Source organism: Cyrtonyx montezumae, unplaced genomic scaffold (assembly GCF_038088225.1).
Source record: "Cyrtonyx montezumae isolate F1298 unplaced genomic scaffold, pur_monq_1.0 scaffold_5, whole genome shotgun sequence".
Classification (NCBI taxonomy): Eukaryota; Metazoa; Chordata; class Aves; order Galliformes; family Odontophoridae; genus Cyrtonyx; species Cyrtonyx montezumae.
In genome coordinates, this window is record NW_027072056.1 from 19,102,847 (window position 1) to 19,125,869 (window position 23,023).

The following is a 23,023-nucleotide window of genomic DNA, read 5'->3' on the forward strand; positions in this document are numbered from 1 at the left end:
TCTAGTGCAAAAAATACCTGAAACCTCTATGTTTTAAAATTTAGTTTCCCCTTCCCCAAACATTTTAATTTGTGTGAATGCATTAAAGCTACATAATTGTGAGATTTGGAAAGCATCCCAGCAACTCAGGATTACACATCAGTCAAGTAAGAAGAAAACAGCAGGAGTTGTTCTACCTCTGCTATGGCTCTCAGTGCCATCTGATAGCACAGATGAATCCTGCATACAGAATCAGCATAAAATCAAGGTAAGAAACATATGGTTGTTGTCTTTGCAAGCCTAAGACAAGGGAAACGCTGAAGTAGGTTAGATCAGGTAAGTCCTGCTATCTTAGCAATGATCTGGAATACTGAGCAATTAATAAGCATTCTGGATTAGGTTATTTAAGAATCTCAGGATATTCCGCAGGTACTCGTTCATATCCTGAGGTGTCCCAGATTTAACTGGATTGAGTTCTGTGTACTGACCCAGTGACACAGCACAAAATGATACCTTCAGATTGGAGATTATGATCCTGAGCATATCAAAATCAGTAGGAATATTTGGAGTGCCTTTATGCTTTCTGCAATCAAGTCTAATCCATTAGCTTTTAAAACACTCTGTGGCATAAACTGTTCTTATTCTTACTCTAAACATGGAGGAAATCAATCCAGGGAAGCAAAAGCTATTATTAAAAGCCACAGGGCAGCTTCTAGCTAGGAGCAGACCACCCTGCTTTGCACCCAAAACCTGTTAGAAAATGTACCAGCTTGGGTCATATAAATGGCTCCTCTTTTTATGTTTGGTGATTTCTTATTTGGTGTTTTATTGGATTTGCTTACACAGAGCCATATTCTGGCATACTCATTTATGTCATGGAACATCTTAACCCACATGTGAGCTCGAGGACTGCTCTGGGATTATTCATTGGTAAGGTATTTTAGGAAGTAAAGATATTAGATCTGCCCACTGAGTGAGGAGTCTTAGAGAAATCCTGAGGGATAAAGTACTGCTCAATTAGCCCTGAGTTTGTCTACACACTGCAGCAGTCTCCTGGATGTAAGGCACAAGAAAATAATCAGCTGGCACTTTGCTAACTTCCCAGACCCCTTCAGCATGTTTTCCCATAGAGATGCAGGTCAGTATTCAGCCTTCAATGTGGGTGACCCCTCTATCACCAATTTCTGACCGGCCGTGTTCATTAGTAGCAGCTAACCATGTTGTGCTGATACCTCTCCATTGCTTAATCCATGACTTCACATGAGGGTCTCCCTGGATTTCCTGGTTCCAGTTTCAGTTCCACTGAAAAGTGCACTTTGCTCCCACAAGCTCTGAGGGATGTGGGATTAACCATAGTGTCATGGTCAGAGGTAGCAGTGAACTGCTGCAAAGTGGGATTGGTTATTTTCTGCAGATTTCTTCAACCCCTGAAGTGAAGCAAAGAGCCCCTGTTTCATACAGTGCTAACAAAGGAGCCTTTCAAACTCTTATTCAAGGCAGGAGAGTTATCATCTCTTGTTTCAGAGCTGCACACCAACCTTCTCTTTCAATTGCTTGTCTTAATGGGACTTTCCTTCTCAAATTTGCCTTTGGTTGATCTGGAGAAACGATCCTCTGTCTGTTCTTTGGGGACGTTTGTGAATCACTCCTCTCTCACTTGAACCTCTCTAATTCAGAATGAGATGGACTTCACTGTTAGTTTGCTTGTGGTTTCTCTCGGTTCTCATCTCCAGAGTGCAGTAAGGACTTACTGTCAGCAACCTCTCCACTTGCTTTTTTTAAATTCCCTTCTCAGGCCTTTGCCCACTCGTGAATCTGTCATGCCTCTACTGCCACAAATATCTTTTACATCATTTTGATTATCCCATCTATCTGTCCGTCTTCCCAGAAATCCATCTTCCAATGTTTTCTTCCTCAGAAGTCTCTGCTGTCAAAACGGCACCAGTTTCCTAGTCAGGTGGAAAACCAAAACCGAGCAATCTCACCTTTCTGCATTTAATAGTCCCCAGTTCTCTCCTACCAACGAGCACATTAGTGGCATTTCTGTATCAACGGGTTCAAGAACCAAACAGAAATAAGATCCACAGCCTGGATGCAGATGTAGCCCTGGCACTCAGAGCAGCATGACCTGGAGGTGGAGCTCTTGGGAGAGCTGAGCATCAGTGAACCTGCCTTCACCACCAGGGCCACCAGCTTCTGGTTCTCTGCGGGAGCTCAGGCATGGGGAGGGAGAGCTGGACCGAAGTTCTGACCTGGCAGTTTAAGCAGAGAGACCTGCTCCCACCCACTCGTGCGTTTTGAATCTGTACAGTGGCTGGTCCTGATTCAGCTCTGTGCTTGTGGTGTGTTATTACAGTGTTATGTGACAGGATCCAGAGTCACTGTGGAATACTGCATTTTGCAAACTTGAGGTTGTACACAGCCATTTTACAGACTGTAACCAAGCTACCTCAGAGATGAGCTATAACACTCAGCATTTCACAACTTGCAGCCATTCAAAATACTGTAACTACAGATTGTCAGAACGTTAGTAGGCATTTCTGCAGAAGCATGGATGTGTGTAGGGATACTTTGAAACAGCCCTTTGCACTCCTGTAAGGCAGGAGAGTTGTACAGACTGTGGCAGATGTGTGTATGTTCTGACTGCTGGGGATCCTCCATGTTTCCATGTTTCTGAATGTCAAAGACATTAAGTGCCAGTATGTATGGGGCTACAGGTGTCGTTCAGTCTAGATATGGATATACCTCACCAATTGGGATACAAATTTCTAAGGATTCCATGTAAAATACTTGGAATTCATAACAACAAGCAGTTCACTGCACCACATTCCTACAGATGAGATTAATTTCAGTCATCTGCCTCCGTGCCTCAAGGTAGCATCCGTTCAGGATGATCTGCCTTATTCAGCTGCAGAAGCTACACAGAAACAACCTCCCAAAAATTCGCGTTTTCATTGGAATGTTCACTGGTCTGAATGCTTTAATACTGTTTGTTTGGTACTCACTCAAACAGCTTTAATACTGTTTGGTACTCTGCTCGCACCACTCTTCTTGCAGCTGACGGGTTCTGCTCAGATTGCTGCACAAAAATCACTTTTTGGCTTTTGCTTCTTTTCCAGGCTTCTGTTTTCCCTTTTTGTTTCCTTTCTTTTCCTTTTGTTTGTTTGCCATATTCTTAAAGGCCAAGAAAGGTCTGATCCCCTTTTTAGTAACCAGCCCCACGCCACATATTTTGGATCTGAGAGAGAATATAGTCTGGTTACCTTGAGGAAATGGTTAAGAAAGCCAGGCACTATGGTCTCCAAAACAACTCTGCAGTGGACTACTTTGGCTTGCTTGCCACCTGACTTTTCTTTTATCAAGTGTTACTTTTCAAGAGGAGCTCCTTATCAGGGAGGACACCAACGCTGTCATCCTCCAGATCCTCTGAGGAGTAAATGGCAACAGCCACACATTTTTAAGTGCCACCACTAAGTTCAGAAAAAGCAGTCTGGGAGAAACGTCAATTCATGAAGAAATAGCAGACACTACAGGAAAAGAATTCTAGTTTTGGAAGAACCAAGGACTGTTTGCCTTTCCTTCCTTCTTGCTTCAGTTTTTTTTTTTTCCAAGCTCATTAATTTCATAGTCCGTTAGTGACGTAGGCTGATCTTTTGGGAAAACAAAACAAAACAACAGCAACAGTATCCCACAACACAGTGTGTTTTGTTCAGTGTGTCTGCACAACGGAACTTCAGTTCTCTACAGCCAGATCACAGCAAGGTGCCGGTTAGACTCATCTTTAAGCAATGCCTGGACTTAGAGGACTTACTTTGAATTTAGATGCTGTGACCCATTCCCCTGTCACTGGACAAAGAGGTAAAGAAAACTCCATTGCAAGTTGTAAGGCTGTTCTGCTGGTGGTGAACAGTTAGGGCAGTGACAATCTGTGATGTTTTTGAATGATGCCCAGTGCTCTATTTCCCCATGGTTCCCCATGGTGTGATCAGCATTGCTCCAGGTAGCTGAAGTGTTGCACAGAGTACCCTGTAAATTGTTCTAAAGTATCTGATCACTAAAAGCACTGCTTTGTATGTACATGCATCATGGTTGCTTTAAAACACCTACCTTTGAAGCCTTCACTTTAAGTCTTTTTTGCTGTAAGTACTGCAAGATAGCAGGTGTCCCCTGACAGCACACTTCAATGGGAGGGTCTGTCATAGGGTTCCCATCCACAAAGATCACCTGCAGCTGTTCCAGGCTGTCCAGATCCTCAGGCAGCTGGGACAGCTGATTGTTCTGAATGAGCAGTTTCTGCAAACCTGAGCACACAAGCAGACAGCTGTGACACAAAGGACAGGAAGGATATGAAGCATTCCTGCATTCTCCCTGTAGAACAGCATATGGAGGAGACATAAGCAATTCAATCTGTGCTTATTAAGAGTTTGAGTACTAAACATCCCACCAAGAACACTGTTTAAGATTCAGAGTGCTTCTCACAGATGTGGTAAGATGAGACTTGGGCTTTCCTAGCAATGCATATACTTTACTAGGTGAAGACTTTGTAGTCCAGTGGCCAAATCTGCTAATATTGTGCACAGCAGCACTATTGAACTTACTTGCCATGCATAGAGACGTATTGAAGAACTGGGGAGGTTGGAAGGACTGATCTGAGGAGCAGAAGTCATGTTTCTCATCACTACTCTGGAATCATGGTGCTGACCCACCAGTCTTCTCCCATCAGTGATGTGCTAGGAGCTGAGCCCCAGGAACCCCACCCTTCCCAGTCCTCCAAGCTTGGGCACAGCATTTTCTTCACCCTCTCACCCCTTAACTTCTCTCCTATTTGTCCCTTACTGTTGCTGGGCCAGCACCGAACGATGCTCTGCCTTCCTTCTCTCCCTCCTTCCAGAAGACTTAGGTCCTTGTGGCCACTAACACAAAGATGATTTCTCACCTTGCATTTGGCCTAGAGACTCTGGGAGCTCCTTAAGGAGATTGTTGTGACAGTTGAGTATTTTCAGGTGGGTCAGTGATCCAACAGCTGTGGGCAGGTATTCCAGGCAATTATTCTCTATATGCAGTTCTTTCAGATTCTGGAAAATATGTGTGCATAATAACTTTTCATAATTAAAGGAATTTTCTTTAGCTTGCTGTATAATATCCTCCTCCCCACCCCCCACTGCCCTCCTGTTGTCCCTACCTGCAATTTGATATCTTCTGGCAGATTTGTCAGTTTAGCACCTTTATCTTGTCCCAGATATAATTTCTCTAATGATTCCATAAGAAAGATTTCCATTGGAAAAATACTGTATTGATTTTTGGACAGGCTGAGGCATTTTAGATTTGTCAGTTCTTGTATTTCTGCTGGTATCTAGACACAGTTGTTAAAGATACATTATGTCAATTAAACAGTTATCACAGGGACTTTTCTTTGGGAAAAATCTCTAGGAAAAGGTTGGAGCTTCACTATTATTGATGTGAACAGAGAATATTCTACTCATTAATATAACGTTATGTCTCACAGTATGGTGGAAATGTGGGGGGAAAAATTTGTATTGTTTCTTCTGCTGGAAAGATTTCTTATGTTCTTATTTTATTCTTAGCAGAAATGTTTGCCTGCTTCTTCACTTCTTTTGTAAGCTCAGTGCAAGGGAGAGTCTTTTAATGGAATCAGATCTGAAAGTGACTCTTTTGCATGAATTACTACTTGTCTGAATGTAACCTTCAAAAAGAAAATTGCACCAGTGAAAATCTCCTCAGGGTGGGGGGAGAGTTGCATTACTTATCAAGGGAGGTATATCCTCAGCCCTCAGATGAGCATGTCATACTTTAAAGCGCTGTTCGTTATCAAATGATTAATATCATCTGCTAATGATTTTGAAGGCATTCAGTGTATGACATCTATTTGAATGTTGTCCTATTCTCTGTTTCAGTTTTCGATGCATTGGTTCTACAGAAATGCAGCTCTTATTTTCCAGCTTACACAGAAAAATGATGAAAAAAAAAACCCCACCCGACTCTGAGAGCAGTCCCTCCTGTCAGCATTCATCTTCATGACAGAGCGCAAAAGTAAGTGTTGCTATGCTCCTGCTTTTCCCTCTCTGTCTGTGTACCCAGGCTGGTGATGAAGTGTTACCCAGGCTCAGGTGCACGCCATGGCAGTGTGTCTTCATGCTTGAGTGGGGGAAGGCGGTTCATGGTTGTAATGAAGACTTTGCAGAAGGGAGAGCTCAGTGAAACAAAAATGAAGAGAAAGGAACAAATATCTCCTGTATTTGATTGTCATCCAGGTTCAGTATTTCCAGGTTTTTCATGGAGCATATTCCTTTAGGAATTTCATCAAAGCAGTTTTCACTCAGATCTAGTACCCTGGTTAGCTTGGTGAAGGACCTGTGTGCAGTCCGGTGTTCCTCAGATAAACATGGGTAAGAGATGTCCAGGTGCCTGCCTGGGCCAGGAGCTCCTCCAGGCTGTTACCAGGCAGGACGAGTTCTCTCTTTTCAGTGAGATTCTTCAAACCTGGGGGAAGCTTGTGCAGGGGATTATGAGACAGATCCAGCACCGCCAGCTTCTGGCAGTGTCGCAGCGTAGGAGGAATGGAGGATAAGTTATTAAAAGCTAAAAATAGTTTCAGTAAGTTTGTCAAGCAGCCTACCTCTTCTGGGATGTGACTGATTAGATTTTGTTCCAGATCTATTATTTCTAAATTAACAATTTTACAGAGCTCAATGGGAAATTTTTCAAATCTATTGTTTTTGAGGTAAATTTCCTTGAGTTTTTTCAGGTTCACTGTTTCTTTTGGCAGACACTGTAGATTATTGTCAGAAAGGCCAAGAAGTTCAATATCATTGAGGTATTTGGAGATCTGCACTGGGATTTCATGCAGGTTTGTTTGATAGAGCCTGAGCTGATGAAGGGAATGCAAGTTGCTGATAACCAGCAGCGAACTGTAATACAGGGGGTTGTTACTTAAATCAAAGCTCAGAATGCTTTTCATCTTCCCCAGCTCTTCACGTATGTCCTGCATGTGATTGTGATCCAAGTAGAGCACCTTCATGTTCCTTAGGAGATTTATTTCTTTGGGGATGTTTACTATCAGGTTCTTCTCCATGTGCAGCTCTTCCAGATGCTCTAGACTGAAGACCTCTGGTGAGATAGATTGCAGATGCTTATTGGCTAAATCAATAAAAAAATCCTATCCGTGGCATGCCTGGGAATCATTGAGCTTCATTCTCTGGCATTTCATTCATTGGTAGTTATTGTGCAGTGTGAACATGCTTATCCTCAAATCCAACAGGGTCACCTTTAGGGTAATGAGTGGCCTTTGTACTGGCCTCCACGCTCTGCTGAGACTCAGCCATCTGTAATCCTTGTTTTTATTTCAGAAGAGAAAAATAATAACTTAAAAATCAACAGTTCTCAAACACTGAGTCAATAAGAGAGGAAGTTAAGATTCAGGGATAGGTCCTACCTACTCTCAGTTGTACCCCTGCAAAAGCTGCTTAGATTCATTGACACTGACACCTGCAATATGAACAGTGTGACTGTGAATTGGAATCCAGAACCCCAAAATGCCAAATCAGAGGGTGGCCTTTGTGAAGTCAGTGGGGCTGGAGAAAGCAACCTCCGTGGGTTTTCATTTAAAAAGATTTTTAGGAAAAGGATCTTCTATAATTGAATAGTTTCTGAGCCAGGGAGATACCAGTGAGCCTGATATTTGATAGCCCTTGAGTTGCAGAATTTGGACTGCAGAAGAGTGAGAGGTGGAAAGGTGACTGCCTGGCTGACCCTGCTGTCTCCAGGAGAGGATGGTGGCACCTTTCAGCTGACGGTTACGGGGCTGAAGTCAGGAGGAGCCTGCCAGCCACCTGGTGCCTCAGGCCCTTCATGTCCACAGTGAGGGACCACGATGAGGGGGAAAAGCCAAAGGGCACTGAGGTGTGGGGAGAGCCGTGCTAAGCTCTGTGGTCTCGTTTAAGCTTTGTATAGCGGCGTTTCTTTCTCATTAGTTCAGTGGTAAGGAGTGAGCGTCCTGTGGGGTGGTGGGAGTGTGTGATCCCAGCTCAACCTTGGGTCATATGGGAGTCAGTGGGAGGATCTCAGTAGAAAGCACACTTCTAAAGCAGGTAACCATGCAACCATGCTGGTTTGTGCCGAGGCTGCTCGGAGGGTGTGGGCAGTGCACTCAGTAAACATTGTAAGGATAAGCGAGGCTGCTGCTGCTGGAAGCAAAACACCCTGCCCAGCACCAAGCCTCCCCTCCAAGACAGGCAGCGGAGTGGTTCCTGCTCTGCTGGGTGCCCAGATCCTGCATCAGAGGTCAGCTCCATGGTAATGGGCTCAGCCTGCAGTGTGGGTTTACATGGGGAGGGTGTGGGGGAGTTGGGGTCTCTGCTGGTTTCATATTGGCCAGTGAGCAGCTCGGACACGGCTGCCTCATGCAGAGCAGGGCAAGAGGGCAGTGTGCGGGGAGCTTTGCAGCTCTCTGAGAGCCTGGGATTCATCCCAAAGCTTCTTGTTTGGGCTTTCTCATATAACTGCAGCACACGCGGAACTAACTGTCATCACAGACTGCAGGACACTGCCCTTTTTACAAAAGGAAAGGCAGCAGTCTTTGTGAACATTACTTCTACATGTTCACATTCCCTGTGATGGCAAATCAAGAGTATATACAAAAAGTCCACGCGTTTTTCCTTTTATTTTTTCCATCTGTTTGTCCATAATTCAGTTATTTTTGCATTACATTCAGGTAACTGTAACTCTTTTCATACCAGGAACCTTTTTACTGTTACCCATCCCCTGGCACAACAGAACGTGCGTCCATGGAGACGTTGTTAGGCTGCCATGGCGATGCAATAACTTTGTTTTGTTTTCAGACACGTCATGTCTGTTCCTCCAGATCTTCATCAGCAGTATTTGCAGGCTTGCCAAAACCTAAGGCAACCTGAAAATCACTTCGTTGCTCGTGTGCTTCAAGAGGCAGATGGAAGTGATAATATGTAAGGAAACAACAATCAGCATGTTTCTGAACTCCATAAACAAGATGGTAGGACAAGGAATGGAGCTGTGGGAAAGTTTGTGCAGTTTCAGGCTTGATCACAAATCACACTTAACATTTACTGCAGAAGTTCTGCTTTGACTCATCCTGACATCATCTTGGCAAAAGCCTGCAACTGCATATCCCTCCTGGGCAGCTTTACAAGCAATAAAATAAAAAAAAGTGAAAAATGGGAAGAACAGTAACTTTACATCCCTTAGAGAAGCCAAACTCACTCCCCAGTCATCCTAACTCCCTTCCTGCTGTCTTGCTCCTGTTTAGAAAGGCTGAGCTCCATGCAGTTAGCTCCCAGCTGGTAGTGCTTTCCTGAGCTGTCTCTGAGTCCTGACAAGGTGTTGACCACACTAATTGCTTTCTCTATTTGATTAGATAGACCTTTCACTCAGGGAAGCACCTGAGTAAAAGGTTGGAGTTAATTGTTGTTTGGAAAGAGAACACAAGAGAAGACAAGGTCAGGCAGGAGTTTGTGTTAGCTGTTCTGCCCTGAGAGCAGGATGGAACAGGTAAAGGAAAGAAGGAACTGATGAGGATACTATTTTCATCTGTGCTCCTCTTGTCTTGTTGTTTCCTTCTTTCTGGGCACTTTTGGTCTTGTAGCTGTGCAGTATCTTCAGAGTCATGAAATGGATCACTAGCCGTAAGCAAGTGCACCAGGGAGGGCAAATATGAATATAACTCTTAGCATGAAGAAATAATTCCTTTTACTATCATTTTCCTTCTGATGTGATAATGCTTTTATGTTATAGCAAATGGACAAAAGGGATCACATTAAAAATAGCTGGAAATAATCGCTTAGTGCCTGTGCAGAGAGTTACAGATGAAGATGTTCAAGTTCTTGCCTCTGTCTTATGCAGTGCTGTATTTGTCACTGGTAAGTATTGTGTCATGTTTGATGTTAGTGCTCGTTCTGTGCTGGTTTATCACTTGGTGGCTAACATCACACAAAAACGTAAAAGAAATATAAGATAAAACATATGTAATCTTGATTTCTGTTTGAGTTCATCTTTATTTCTTTTTATTTAATGATAAATTAATTGTATATGTTATATATGTTATATATAATTAATGCACATGTTGCATTATTCTCGATCTCTTTCAGGTTTGGATCTTAGATATAACGTATTGACTGATGTTGGAGTAAAGAACATGGCAACATTCCTCCAGGTGCCAAAACTTTCATTTCTGATAGCTTAAGAATTTGATATTTGATTAGGGTGTCTGAAGAAAGAATGGTGCAGTGAACCCAGGGGCTTTTAAGCTAACATTCAGTTAAACAGAGGCTGTAACAGAAGTGTCAAGTGCACCAGGGCCTTAGTTTTAGGTATTTTATCCTTTCTCTTATTCTTTCTGTGGGTCTAAAAACTTAGGAACCTTGAAAGCTGCCTTTTCACAATTGTAAGCACTGGCACACAGTCCAAAAATGATGACTTTCCTTTGTTGTTCACAAAGTCCCTGCAGGTCTATATCTCAGCTTGACCACCGGCTTTGTCTGATCCTGTGGGTTCCTAGGTGGCTCTTGTATGACTGTGAGGATTTACCCACTGTGTTTTTCTGTTTCTCCCCCACCTGATGTCCTTCAGCTTTCTTTAACTGCTCTTCCACATCAGGGGCTGCCTGCAGTGTGGTGCAGGACAGGAGGCTGTAAGTACACGTACAGCATGCCTCGTTTTTGAACGGTGCAGGTGTGTGATAGAAGAAGTTCTCATTGCTTTCTGCTTTATTTGTCCCGAAGCAAAACTCAACTCTGCGATACCTTAACCTGATGTTCAATGATATTGGCACGAGTGGAGCAGAGCTGATAGCGAATGCTCTCCATGTGAGTATTAATCTGGGAGATTTAGACAGTGGCAACTCGTTGGACATTTTCTGCTTCTGACGAGCAGTACTAGCTGTCCTGCCAACATCAAAGCTGGCTGAAAGGGCCCTCTGTCCTCAGCCTGCTCTGCACTGTGCTGTAACACAGCCACTGCTTGTTTTCCCAAGGCAGACTTCAGAAATCAGATTTCACACAAGAGAAAGTATTCCTGCACTGCCATTAGGACCTAATTACCACAACCATTGCTGCTGGGCTTTCCTGTGTGAAAAATATCGTTATACTGCAGGATGTGTCCTGTCATCAATGTTTTCCTCAGGTTATGAATATTTAAATTTTGTATTAAATTTGCCTGTACCTTAATGCCAACAAATGTCTTGATTCTAGATGCCTGAGACACGTTTTCAAAGCTTTGCCTTTACAGCAGCATGAAAATGTTTGTTGTTTTTAACGTGGTTTCCCAAGGCAAACGGGGCGAGCATGTAAGGTTTGTCTATGAAGTGAGACTCACGTGGGTTCTTCGTAGAAGAACCTTCCTTCTTCGTAGTCTTTGAAGTAATCTTATAATCTCAACTAAATTTGAGAGGCCTGAAATGCTGAGACTGTGTGATAGGACTGTGCATTGCCAGTCTGTGCAGAAGTATCTGCCTGGATTATTTTCAGCTTAGTGCTATCTGTTGGGCACGGTTCTGGAGGGACCTTTTGTCTGTGTGTGACAATGAGAAGGATTCACAGGAAAAAGGGCAGTGATGTTTTTATTCAGGGAATTGAAAGGAACTGATTTTTACTGTATTTTATTATTATTATTAATTTTGTCCAGAGGAATGAGACTCTTCTGCACCTGAGAATGACTGGAAACAAAATAGGCAATAAGGGTGGAATGCACTTTGCTTCAATGCTACAAGTTAATTGCACCTTAGAGAAGTTAGATCTTGGAGACTGTGATCTGGTGAGTAAAGCAGAAGAACCATCAGCAATGACATAATTATTTCAAGAGTACTACAAAGGAGCTGCAGTGCTTGATTGAGAGGAATTATCATCTGCTGTTATTGATGTGGCATTCTGTGATGGCTGGAGGTAACACAATATATAGTATTGCAGCGTGTGCTTGGAGAGGCATGTTGCAAAAAGCACTGTGAAGTAATGACCAGCTATGACACAATACAGCCACTGTCCTTGGGAATTTGGCTTTATGTGTATTATGTGTATTCCAGCATTGGAAAGGTGTTCTTCTAAAGTGCACAGTACTATCTACTGAAAGTCATCCTCCTCATAGCTCTGCTGCTCATGTTGGAGCTCAGCTCATCGATGCCACAGGTGCAGCAGTGCTGAGTTGAGCAGGAAGGTTCCTAGCTTGATTTTAGACAACTTGCTGCCTCCTGGAGTTGAGCGCTGGGACTCCCCTAAACTTCAAGGGGAAAGCCAGGAGAACAGGAGCAGGCACAAGGAGTAAGTTGGACTGTAATGTAACAGCTGTGACTGTCACCTGGAGGCTGGGAGAGATCTGGGGGTCAGGGTAAGATGTTATTATACAATATTTGTTTCCTGGAATTAGAGAACTTTCTCCCAGTCTGGAAGGGAGGAATACCTTCCAGAAACTCGGGAGGATGTTACCAATACATAAACAAGGAAAGTGTTGTCTGAGCAAAATTTATTTGAATGCTTCATCTGTTTATGATTGGCAGGGAATTAACAGAACTGTTTTAAAATGAAATGCCCTTGGATGTAGACAAGCCTAATTAGAAGGAAACATAACTGTAAGTTAGTGACCGAAATGTGGAAATACAGAAGTCTGAGCTGGCTTGTATTCTAAACTGACTTCACACGTAGTATGCGTTCACCTAGTGGAGGAGTGTTAGCTAAGACTTTTACTGAAGGCTGTAGGGAGCACACACAAGTTGATTTTGCTTCTTAAATCAGGAAGACCAACATACAGGATTGATGAAATGGTCAAGTGCCTCTCAGAGGTCCATCATTCTTGCTTTTTATTTTCTGAGTTGCTGAATTTCCTAAGTTGTTTATAGTTCTTAGTCTCATTCCACTGTTGTTCTACAGGAATTGGTGTTGGTGCCCATAAGCACTTGCCAACTGCACTTGTATTTCTCCAAGGTACAGGAGATAGAAATAATACTGCTTCCAACCAGAGCCTGCCTAGTGGTTTTGATCTTCTGCCAATCCGTTCTAGGATGCCGTGGCAATACGGTAGCTTGACCTGTACGTTGGGCAGGGTTACCTACAGGACTTGTCTGTTTTTGTTTGCAGGGTACACAGTGTCTAATAGCAATAGCATCAGTCCTGACTCAGAACAAAGCAGTCAAAGCAGTAAACCTCAATCGTCCTCTGCTGTACAGCCAAGAGGTAAGGTGCTAGACTGCAGTGCCAGCCCAGGCAAAGCGAGGGGCACAAGTGAAGACAGCACTGATGCGTTTATGGACATCTGGGCTACTCTGAGTTTTCTTAACACAATAATTGATTGTGGAAATACTTTATTTTCTTTTTGGTCCCACGTTTTGTGCAACCTCGGGCTGCCCTTGTTTAACTAGAAAGTTAATTTTGTTTTATTTTTTTCTTGGTATGTATGCATTTGTGGAACAGTGGGCTAATGGAGATGGCTGAGTATTGCTGAACTAAATATTCATTCTGCTGCCAGGCTTGGAGTTTTATGCATCATTCAGCAAACTGAGGGATAAAAGCTGTTTAGCAGAACTGAGGGAAGGACAAAAGACTGCTTTTTATCTGAGCAGAGCATTGGTGATTGCCAGAGGCTGCAGCCTAAAGAAAGGCATACGTAACAATATCCCTTATTCACTGCCCTGTGAGGTTTTGTTTCACTATGTGAACTTGTAGCTTGAATTTAACAACTGAATGAACCTCATCAATGTAAAACCTATGACGTGTTTTCTATCCAAAACAAAAGACACAAGGACTTCCAAAACAATCGAGCACTTCAGAGAGATCTGTAAGGCAGTGTTTGCTGGAGGGCAGCACCCCTGGGCACTGGATATGTACATGCAGACTGAGTCTGGGCTTCTGCCTGCAGCCATGCAGCTCCTGAGCTCATTGCTCCCACTGTTTCATCAGTGTCAGCGGTTTTCAGGCACGTGTGGTACATAGATTTTCCTGATGGCATGGTAATATAATGAATCGTTGTGAAGGCCCGCGGGATCCTCCTGTGCCCCAGAGATGTTTTCAACAGTGTAAGCAGTTATAGCTTCGGATTCCTGTCTCAGTAGAGAAGATATGCCTAACCACAGCTTTACAAGTCAATTTACATCACTGGCATTGAAAGTAAGGGCCTAGGCTGTATCTGGGGAAACTTCCTTTGCCGTTGTTCTCACCTTCAGCCCCTTCGTTCACTTAGGCCTGTGGATTATTCCCTTAATATTGGCTCAAAGAACTCATTCAGTTATTTTTGTGACAAAATGTGATGACCTCAAAGTAAATTTCCTGCGTCTCACAGTGACAGGACATATTTCTCTCCATAGCAGTCCCATCTCTTTTCATAAGTGTAATGACAAAATACTTGTAATGCTGGTGAAAGCTGATCCAAACACAGTTTTGTTGGAGCAATGACTGGGAAGGAAACTGGATTCGAGCACTGATGCTCCTCATATTTGCAGGGATGTACGGTACTGTAAATCTGCAAATGTTCTTGTTATTTTTCACTATTTTTGTTGTTGCAATAATACATCATTTCCTGGCTGTTTTCAACACAAGGCTGTAATATGCAAAACAGAACACAGGATAGCTGTTGTACATGTCTTTTACTAAAGGAAGACCATGTCCTGTCCTGAAGTATAATTTAATAACTGTGTATGCTTCTAGGAAGAGACCACAATCCACATAGCTTTGATGCTGAAAAATAATTCTTCTCTTGTGGAACTACACTTGTGCAAGCACGAAATGAAAAGCCTTGGTGTGGAGAGACTGTGTGAGGCACTGCATGAGAACTGCAGCCTGAGATACCTCGATCTTAGCTGGTAAGAGTTAGTACACGACCTATCCCTGACTGACACTGGACGCTCATTTTCTCAGTAACTTAAATACATATATGTATGTGCATATCTCTTTCAGTAATAAAATAACTCGTGATGATGTGAGATTTTTGGGAGAACTGCTGAAACAGAACCGAACTCTGGAAATCCTAGATCTCAGTTCAAACCGAATAGAAGATGACGGAGCTATCTACTTGAGTGGAGCTTTGGCTCTGTACAACAGGACTCTAAAGGCGTTAGTATTTCAAGTAACTTCCTCAGGGGCTGCAGCCATAACCTCTGAACATAAACTCAGACTCTGCAGTGGCTGAAGTGATGTGAAAATCGTGCTTTGACATTACCAGTCAAAACAGAAAACTCATCAAGTTCAGACTTCTCGGTTCAGCCAAGGAAGGAGAAAATGAGTGTCAGTGTGGAATTCATTTGCCCAGGCACCTTTTTAATTTATTTTTTTACTTTGAGAAGAGGGGGATGAAATTTCAGTTGGTTTCGTATTGGTCCTAACCACCTTACCTGTGATTCACAGACATTTTTACATTCATTTTGAGGAGGCGGAGGGAGGTGATTAGATCTTTACTGTTCTTTTTCCATCTTTAAAGCACAAGTCCCTGTGCTGCACAAGTGTAAACAAACTGGGATCTGTAGGTCTCCAGAGTTTTAAGGTAATCAGGTTCCATAAAAGGCGAAGGCTCTATATTTGCTGATTCTGATCTTCAACACTGAAGAAAATCCTCTGTTTAAGTTAGCTTCTGGGTGAACCCAAAAGAGATGTAATCTCTCCATCAGGGTGCATTCTGCAGCCCGCATTAAGCCATGTGCCAGCAGGAGGTATAAAGCTGATCAGAGGTGTTACCTGAAGCCATTAGTTCCAAGTAGCGGAGCGAGGCGGCGGTGGCTGCTAGGTGCCTCTGAAAGCCTTCCAGGTTCACCAATATAAAAATAACTGCCACTCTGTGAAGATCAAAGCTTAACCTTGGCCACGAGCCAAAGCCCGGGCTTCAAAGCAGAGGAAAGATGAGATGTGGCCACGGCACAGTGAGTCACTGCCACTGAACAACTGAACCATGGAGCTGCCTTGAGAGTGTGCACTTCCAGAGCTCACCCTGCCTATGGCAACCCCAGGAAAGGCTTTTTTTAATAGTAATGGGCTTCATGCAAATATTAACAACTAGAAAATTTCAATATGCATGCAGTTATATGAAGTAAAAACTAAGGGTTTTACTCAGTTCAACTAAGATATGTGAACACAGTGGCCTAGCACGCTTACATAACTATTCTGTTTATTAGGTTGTCGGTAGTAAGCAACAATATAAGTGGCAAAGGGCTGGTAGCTCTCTCACAGTCAATGAAAATAAACATGGAACTCTCCTATATTTATATCTGGGGGAACAACTTGGATGAAGCTGCCTGTATGGTAAGTACTCATTTCTGAACTCTGAGAGTCTGTTTATGTTTTAATGTTTTCACCATCACTGGGGAAACTACAGCAATTAGTGAACGAGGCACCTAATTTACTCAAAAAAATATTTATAGTGTGGTTTTCTATGGTAACGTGGCAGTGAGAGCAACTGGACTGAAATGATGAGTGCTTGCACACCGTGTTTTATCTTTGAGAGCCTTCCTTGCAATCAAAGTGAAATAGCAGATGTCAGATTGTTGCTTCATTCATTTCAGGCATTTTCAGAATTAATCCAGGCTGGCCGCTTGAAACCTGCTGGCACAGATGTGGACCCATATGAAGTGGAGGGGCACGTTCACCTTGCAGAGCTCTCCCATGGCCTTAAGAAGCATTACTACTGGACACCAAGCTACGGGGAGGAGAACAACGCTGCTGCTAATGCCAGTCTGGCAATTGCAGCTGTCTCAGAGTATTTCTAAGGTAGGAGCTCGGAGCACTCAGAGAGAGGTTTATCTGTCTTCTAGTAAAATAGATATCAAACATGCTGCTTGCTTCTTTGGTGTCTCTACCCTAGGAGCCTAAAAAGACTTTAAAATGCTGGAAATGCTGGAAATGCTGGAAATACAATACTGCGCAGAGGAAGCAGTCCTTGAGATTTCTAGAATGTGTGGATGATTGCTTCCTGACTCAGCTGGTGCAAGAGCCTACCAGGGGAGATGCCTTGCTTGACCTACTTTTCACTAACAGGGAAGGACTAGTAGGGGATGTGAAGGTTGGAGATTGTCTTGGCCAGAGTGACCATGAAATGGTGGAGTTTGCTATTCTGGGTGCCGTCAAGAGGGTGACTAGCAAAACTATTACCTTGGACTTCCGGAGGGCAGACTTTGACCTGTTCAGGACACTTGTTGCAAGGGTCCCTTGGGACTTGCTCCTGAAGGGTAAAGGGGTCCAGGAAGCCTGGATGCTCTTCAAGATGGAAATCTTAAAGGCACAGGAGCAGGCAGTCCCGGAGTCCTGTAAGTCAAGCCGGAGGAGCAAAAGACCAGTGTGGATGAACCGGGATCTTTTGTTGAGACTCCGAGAGAAAAAGAGAGTCTATGTCCTCTGGAAGATGGGTCAGGCTACTTGGGGTGACTACAGAGAACTGGCCAAGATCTGCAGGCAGAAAATTAGAAATGCTAAAGCCCAGCTTGAAATTAGGCTGGCTACTGCTGTAAAGGAGAACAGGAAACCCTTTTACAAATATATTAACAGCAGGAGAAAAACTAAGGAAAATTTCCCTCCTTTACTCAACGAGGCAGGCAATATAACCACAGACGATAAGGAAAAGGCTGAGGTTCTCAATGCCTTCTTCACATCTGTCTTTAATAGACAGGACAGTTATCCAAATGGTACTTGCCCTGACCTGGAAGTCCGGGACGGGGTGCATAATGCACCCCCTGTGATTCAAGCAGAGACGGTCAGAGATCTTCTCCTCCATCTGAACTGCCACAAGTCCATGGGGCCAGATGGGATCCACCCAAGGGTGCTGAGGGAGCTAGCAGAGGTGATTGCTGAGCCACTTTCTGCCATCTATCAGCATTCCTGGTTATCAGGAGAGGTCCCACAAGATTGGAGGCTTGCCGATGTGACTCCCATCTTCAAGAAAGGACGTAAGGAAGACCCGGGGAACTACAGGCCTGTCAGCCTGACCTCGGTATCAGGGAAAGTTATGGAACAGATGATATTGAGGGAGATCACACGACACGTGCATGGCAATAAAGGGATCAGACCCAGCCAGCACGGGTTCACCAGGGGCAGGTCGTGCTTGTCCAACCTCATCTCCTTCTATGACTGGGTGACCAGACAGGTAGATGAGGGAAAGGCTGTTGATGTAGTCTACCTGGACTTCAGCAAGGCCTTTGACACGGTCTCCCACAGTATTCTCCTAAGGAAACTGGCAGCCCGTGGTGTGGACAGGTTCACTCTTCTCTGGGTGGAGAACTGGCTGGAGGGCCGTGCCCAGAGGGTAGTGGTTAATGGAGTTAAGTCCAGCTGGCGTCCTGTAACGAGTGGTGTCCCCCAAGGGTCAGTTTTGGGGCCCATCTTGTTTAATATCTTTATTGATGACCTAGATGAGGGAATTGAGTGTACCCTCAGTAAGTTTGCAGATGACACAAAGCTGGGAGGATGTGTCAAACTGCCTGAGGGTAGGGAGGCCCTTCAGAGGGATTTGGATAGGCTGAACAGCTGGGCTGAGCAAAATGGGATGAGGTTCAATAAGACCAAGTGCCGGGTCCTGCACTTTGGCCACAATAACCCCATGCAATGCTATAGGCTTGGGGCAGAATGGCTTGAAGAATGTAGAGAGGAAAAGGACCTGGGGGTGTTGGTTGATGCTCGGCTCAACATGAGCCGGCAGTGTGCCCAGGTGGCCAAGAAGGCCAACAGCATCCTGGCCTGTATTAGAAATAGTGTAGCCAGCAGGAGCAGGGAGGTGATCATCCCCCTGTACTCAGCTCTGGTGCGGCCCCACCTCGAGTACTGTGTTCAGTTTTGGGCCCCTCACTACAAGAAGGACATTGAGGCCCTGGAGCGTGTTCAGAGAAGGGCAACAAAACTGGTGAGGGGCCTGGAGCACAAGTCTTATGAGGAGCGGCTGAGGGAGCTGGGATTGTTTAGTCTGGAGAAGAGGAGGCTCAGAGGAGACCTTATTGCACTCTACCACTTCCTGAAGGGGGGTTGTGGTGAGGAGGGGGTAGGCCTCTTCTCCCTGATAAGTAATGACAGGACGAGAGGGAATGGCCACAAGTTGCGCCAGGGAAGATTTAGATTAGACCTCAGGAAGCATTTCTTTTCTGAAAGAGTGGTCAGGCACTGGAATGGCCTGCCTAGGGAGGTGGTTGAGGCACCATCCCTAGCGCTGTTCAAGAAGCGTTTAGATGAGGTGCTTAAGGACTTAATTTAGTAGTTGGGTAGAGATAGTGATAGGAGGATGGTTGGACTAGATGATCTTATAGGTCCTTTCCAACCTTATGAACTTATGAACTTATGAATAGCCGTAAAATCTGTTATTAAATAATGGCCAATCTACTAAAAGCCCATTATTATGAAAACACATTTGTTTTGCTAGTCATGACTATTGTGCATGCATGTCCTTTGCTGCACCATGATTAGGCACAGTTCCCTGTTTGCCTGTGTGTATTGAAGTGACGTGCTGAGATGGGAACAACTTTCACTGTGGCATAACGAACCGTGAGACACCAGGTATTCTCTGCAGTGATGCAGAACGTAGCACTCACTGACAAGAGGTGTTGTGAAGGCTTTAGACATCAGCAGTGGCATAAACTGAGCTTCTAGCAGCTGCACTGCTCAGCTCTATTTAGGAGTCCTTCTCAGTTGAGAAGTTACCAAGTGCTTATTTAAAGAGGATGCAGGAAGTGCTTCAGAGCAGCAGCAGAGCCTATGGATTGAGCTCTGAGACCATACGTCCTCTGCCCCAGGGCTGCTGCACAGAAGCAGCTGCTGCTGCCCTTCCTGCAGTCAGGTTTCCCCATAGCAGGAAGAGCCCACAGCCGTTACTACTGCCTCTCTGAGGGCTGAGTGCAGCTAGGCAGACCACGCAGATTAAAACAAACAGAAAACTCAAACTTCCATCTAGGACTGCTGCTCAGCAGCAGATTTGCTTGAGAGCAAATGAAACGTGGTGGAACAAGATTCCTGTCCGTTAGGAGTTTGAGTAAATCCATTTGTCACTACTAGGCTCTCTATGCTTTCTCTTTTTCTTTAGTAATGGCATGCTTTTGTTGTTTATCCAAGCGTACTTTATATTTCTTTTTAAACAAGTTCAGTGAATTTAAGCATTTACTTCTGGAAGTGTTTATAACAACTGGATGTTTGACCCAGAGGAGCACTCTGTGTTATTGACAAGATCAGTAAAAATAGCTGGTGCTGCAGCTTGCTTTGCAGGAAAGGGCTGCAACATCATTCTTACTGAGTTCTGGATCGATGCTTTCCTGCAAGCTAAGGTAACTAGCAAAAAAAAAGAAGAGTTTGGGGTAAGAAGGCCCATGCCAGAGACACTGCTTTCCTTGAAATTCCTTGCGTCCTTCTGAACGAGAGAGTTCACATAGGCTGGAAGTTCTTGCCACGTGGCAAGGTTTTGTGGTTTTTGTTGTGTTTTCTATTCTAGTAGCTAAAAAAAAAAAGCACAATCCTGCTCTGTAAGCCATTTCTTCAGCTGCTAGAACTCAAAGCTCCTTTCAGAAAGGCATTTGGGCCCCAGTTTAAAGGGAAGGGAAATGAGTGATCCAGCAGGCCGGTGGTACAGTGCAGGTCCACGAAGCCCTGCTGAGGGCTCTAGCCCTTATACACCTTCTGTGAAGTTAAACAATTCAGTACAAATAAGTTAATAAACACATTTTGATGATGAAATTCACTGTCATCTTTAACAGAAACAATGAACTTTCAAAGCGCTCTAATAAAACAACACAGTGCTAACAAAAGAGTGATCATATTAGACTGCATCTAGAAGAAAAATGTTTAATTTGGTTTGAACAGATCCAAAATATCTTTCATCAAAAGATCAGGTGTTTTTACTGCCAGGGAAGTGCAGTAAACCTTGTTGTACTAGTATGCTGTGCAAAGGGCAACCTTGTGACAGGGTGCTTCGGTGGTTATGTTAGACTGCTTCCCTCCTCCTCTTGTTGTTACCCCTTGCAGTTGTAAACAGCAGACACGAGGTGAGGGAAAAATACAAAACAAGTTTATTAAAGTCTAACATAAAACACTTCAGGCTAAGTATGTACAACTCCCTGCCCAGGAGATTATAAAACTGAGAGTTGAGCTATATACAAACAACAGAGGAAATACTGTATATACACGAAAGATACTTCAAAAATAATTTAACCAAAAAGCAGTCATTCATCTTAACTCCGCTGCAAGGCTTACTGATATCCACTCCAAAATCACAGCCCTGAAATCCTTGACGAGGGACTTGTCCATACTTGACAACTTTTCTTAAACCATTTTTCAAGAAAACTTTTGTACTTTGTGCCTACAGATAGGCACAGATTCAGAAGGAAATGCCATACAAGGTGTTATGCTAACCTGAGTATTTGAAACAGCTGATTTAGAGCTCTGTAGATGCAAATAACCTATTCAGGTAGAACAGAAACACTACTGAGACAAGTGGTGTTTCTGAGATAAATTGTCATTTTCTGTAAATTACCAATCATGGATTTAAATTCTCTTTTGTTTTGCAGGTAGGTCTCCAGAATGAGAAGTCTCCCTAGAAAAATTCACTGCTTTCCCCCATTAAACTCTTAAAGAAGTTATTAATGCTGGTACACCATGTACCTCCAAAATGAACTTGGACTCTTCAAGGCTATGAAATGATGTGCAGCTGATTTCCATGCATCTATTGGCACAAGGTACTGTACACACCTGCTGCTTCAGGCCCTACAGCACCCAGTCTGAACACTCCTACAAATTTTATACATATATATATATATTTCTATATATATTTAAAATCTATATTCTATTAAATGAATACAGTTGATAGAGATCATACCTCAGCAGCTGAGATATCTTTGCAAAAGATGAGGGGAAGAATCAAGATTCTCAGATAAGGACTGAAGAGTGCAGTTCACTAAATTATTGCTCCAAGACGAAATGAGAATGCTACTAAGAAAGGTTAAAAGTGTTGTCCTGTAAAAAATAATGATTACCTTCTTGTCTACAAAGAAAACTAAATGACTACAAAAGAAAGCAGTACTGTTATAAGTATCTAAACAAATCCTGTATAAACCTAAGCACTGTTCTTTTAAAAAGTCTGAAAATCTAAGACTACAGCAATAAGCTATTATGTTAGAAATACACAAACAGTTCAAACAAGCATTGCTATGGAATGCATTTTCTCAGTAGGAATGTGGTTACTTCTTTCTAGAGCAAAACAGCTCTTGTCTTTTATTCTGGGTTTTACATTAATCTTCAGATAACAATAGCATATCACTAGTTTATCTTCCAAAGTTGGTTAAACATGAAACTTATCAGCCATATGATGTTGCTCTTTGCCTATTCTCATGGTTAAGTCTACATCTACCCCAAGGCTCCTGCTCTGTTTTCAGAAAGTAAAGAGGGATCTCAGAGCAAGGTTTACAAAGTGTTGCTTCTGTTCAGTGGAGTCAGGATTCTGATCTTTGTGAATGTTTGTTAGCTATGAAATCCTTCAGCTCCTACCTCGACAAAAGACACTTGGAAGAAAAAAACAAACCACGGAGAAGCATTAGTGAGGGGATGCCAACCAAAACCTATTGTCCCATGCCAGCCTTATGAAGGACATCAGCTGTTCACAAATGGCGCAGCATGGAAAAGCAAAGAAATTAGGTGTCAAGAAGTATGGCAATAATTAGCAAACAAAGTGAGAAACGCCTGCATTAAAAAGTTCCTGGGCCACTCCATGCTGTCTGTGGTAATTTTATCATTAAATTGGCCACATATTACAACTTATAATATGATAAAGGAGCACAGTTCTAACCACGCCCCATCCAAAGATAATCAACACAAAGAAATGGAAGATCTGTTACTTCAAAAGTACAGATGTGGAAAAAAAATCCACAATCATGCTCAGGAGTCAAAGGACCATTGGCAAAGTATTTAAATGAAATCCTCCAAGAACTTTTTCACAAGGTTGTTTAATTAAGTTGCAGATGAATTATTACTCTGTGTAGAACACAGTTAGAGGTATTTCCTATGCCCTTCTGTTTATCAGTGTCTGGACACAAGGCATCAGTGGGAATAAGATGCTAGCACCAAGG

General features: G+C 43.4%; 1 protein-coding gene across 1 annotated transcript; it reads left to right on the forward strand.

Moving 5' to 3' along the window:
* The first annotated feature begins 5,894 nt into the window (after positions 1–5,894).
* Positions 5,895–22,883, forward strand: LRRC34 (leucine rich repeat containing 34). Its single transcript, XM_065748513.1, is given in 13 exon segments — positions 5,895–5,966; positions 5,969–6,030; positions 8,838–8,960; positions 9,766–9,890; positions 10,119–10,183; positions 10,752–10,835; positions 11,653–11,781; positions 13,095–13,190; positions 14,658–14,812; positions 14,907–15,062; positions 16,115–16,241; positions 16,502–16,706; positions 22,423–22,883. Coding segments are annotated over 12 exon segments (1,392 nt in total). The 5' UTR covers positions 5,895–5,900; the 3' UTR covers position 16,706; positions 22,423–22,883.
* The last annotated feature ends 140 nt before the right edge of the window (positions 22,884–23,023 follow it).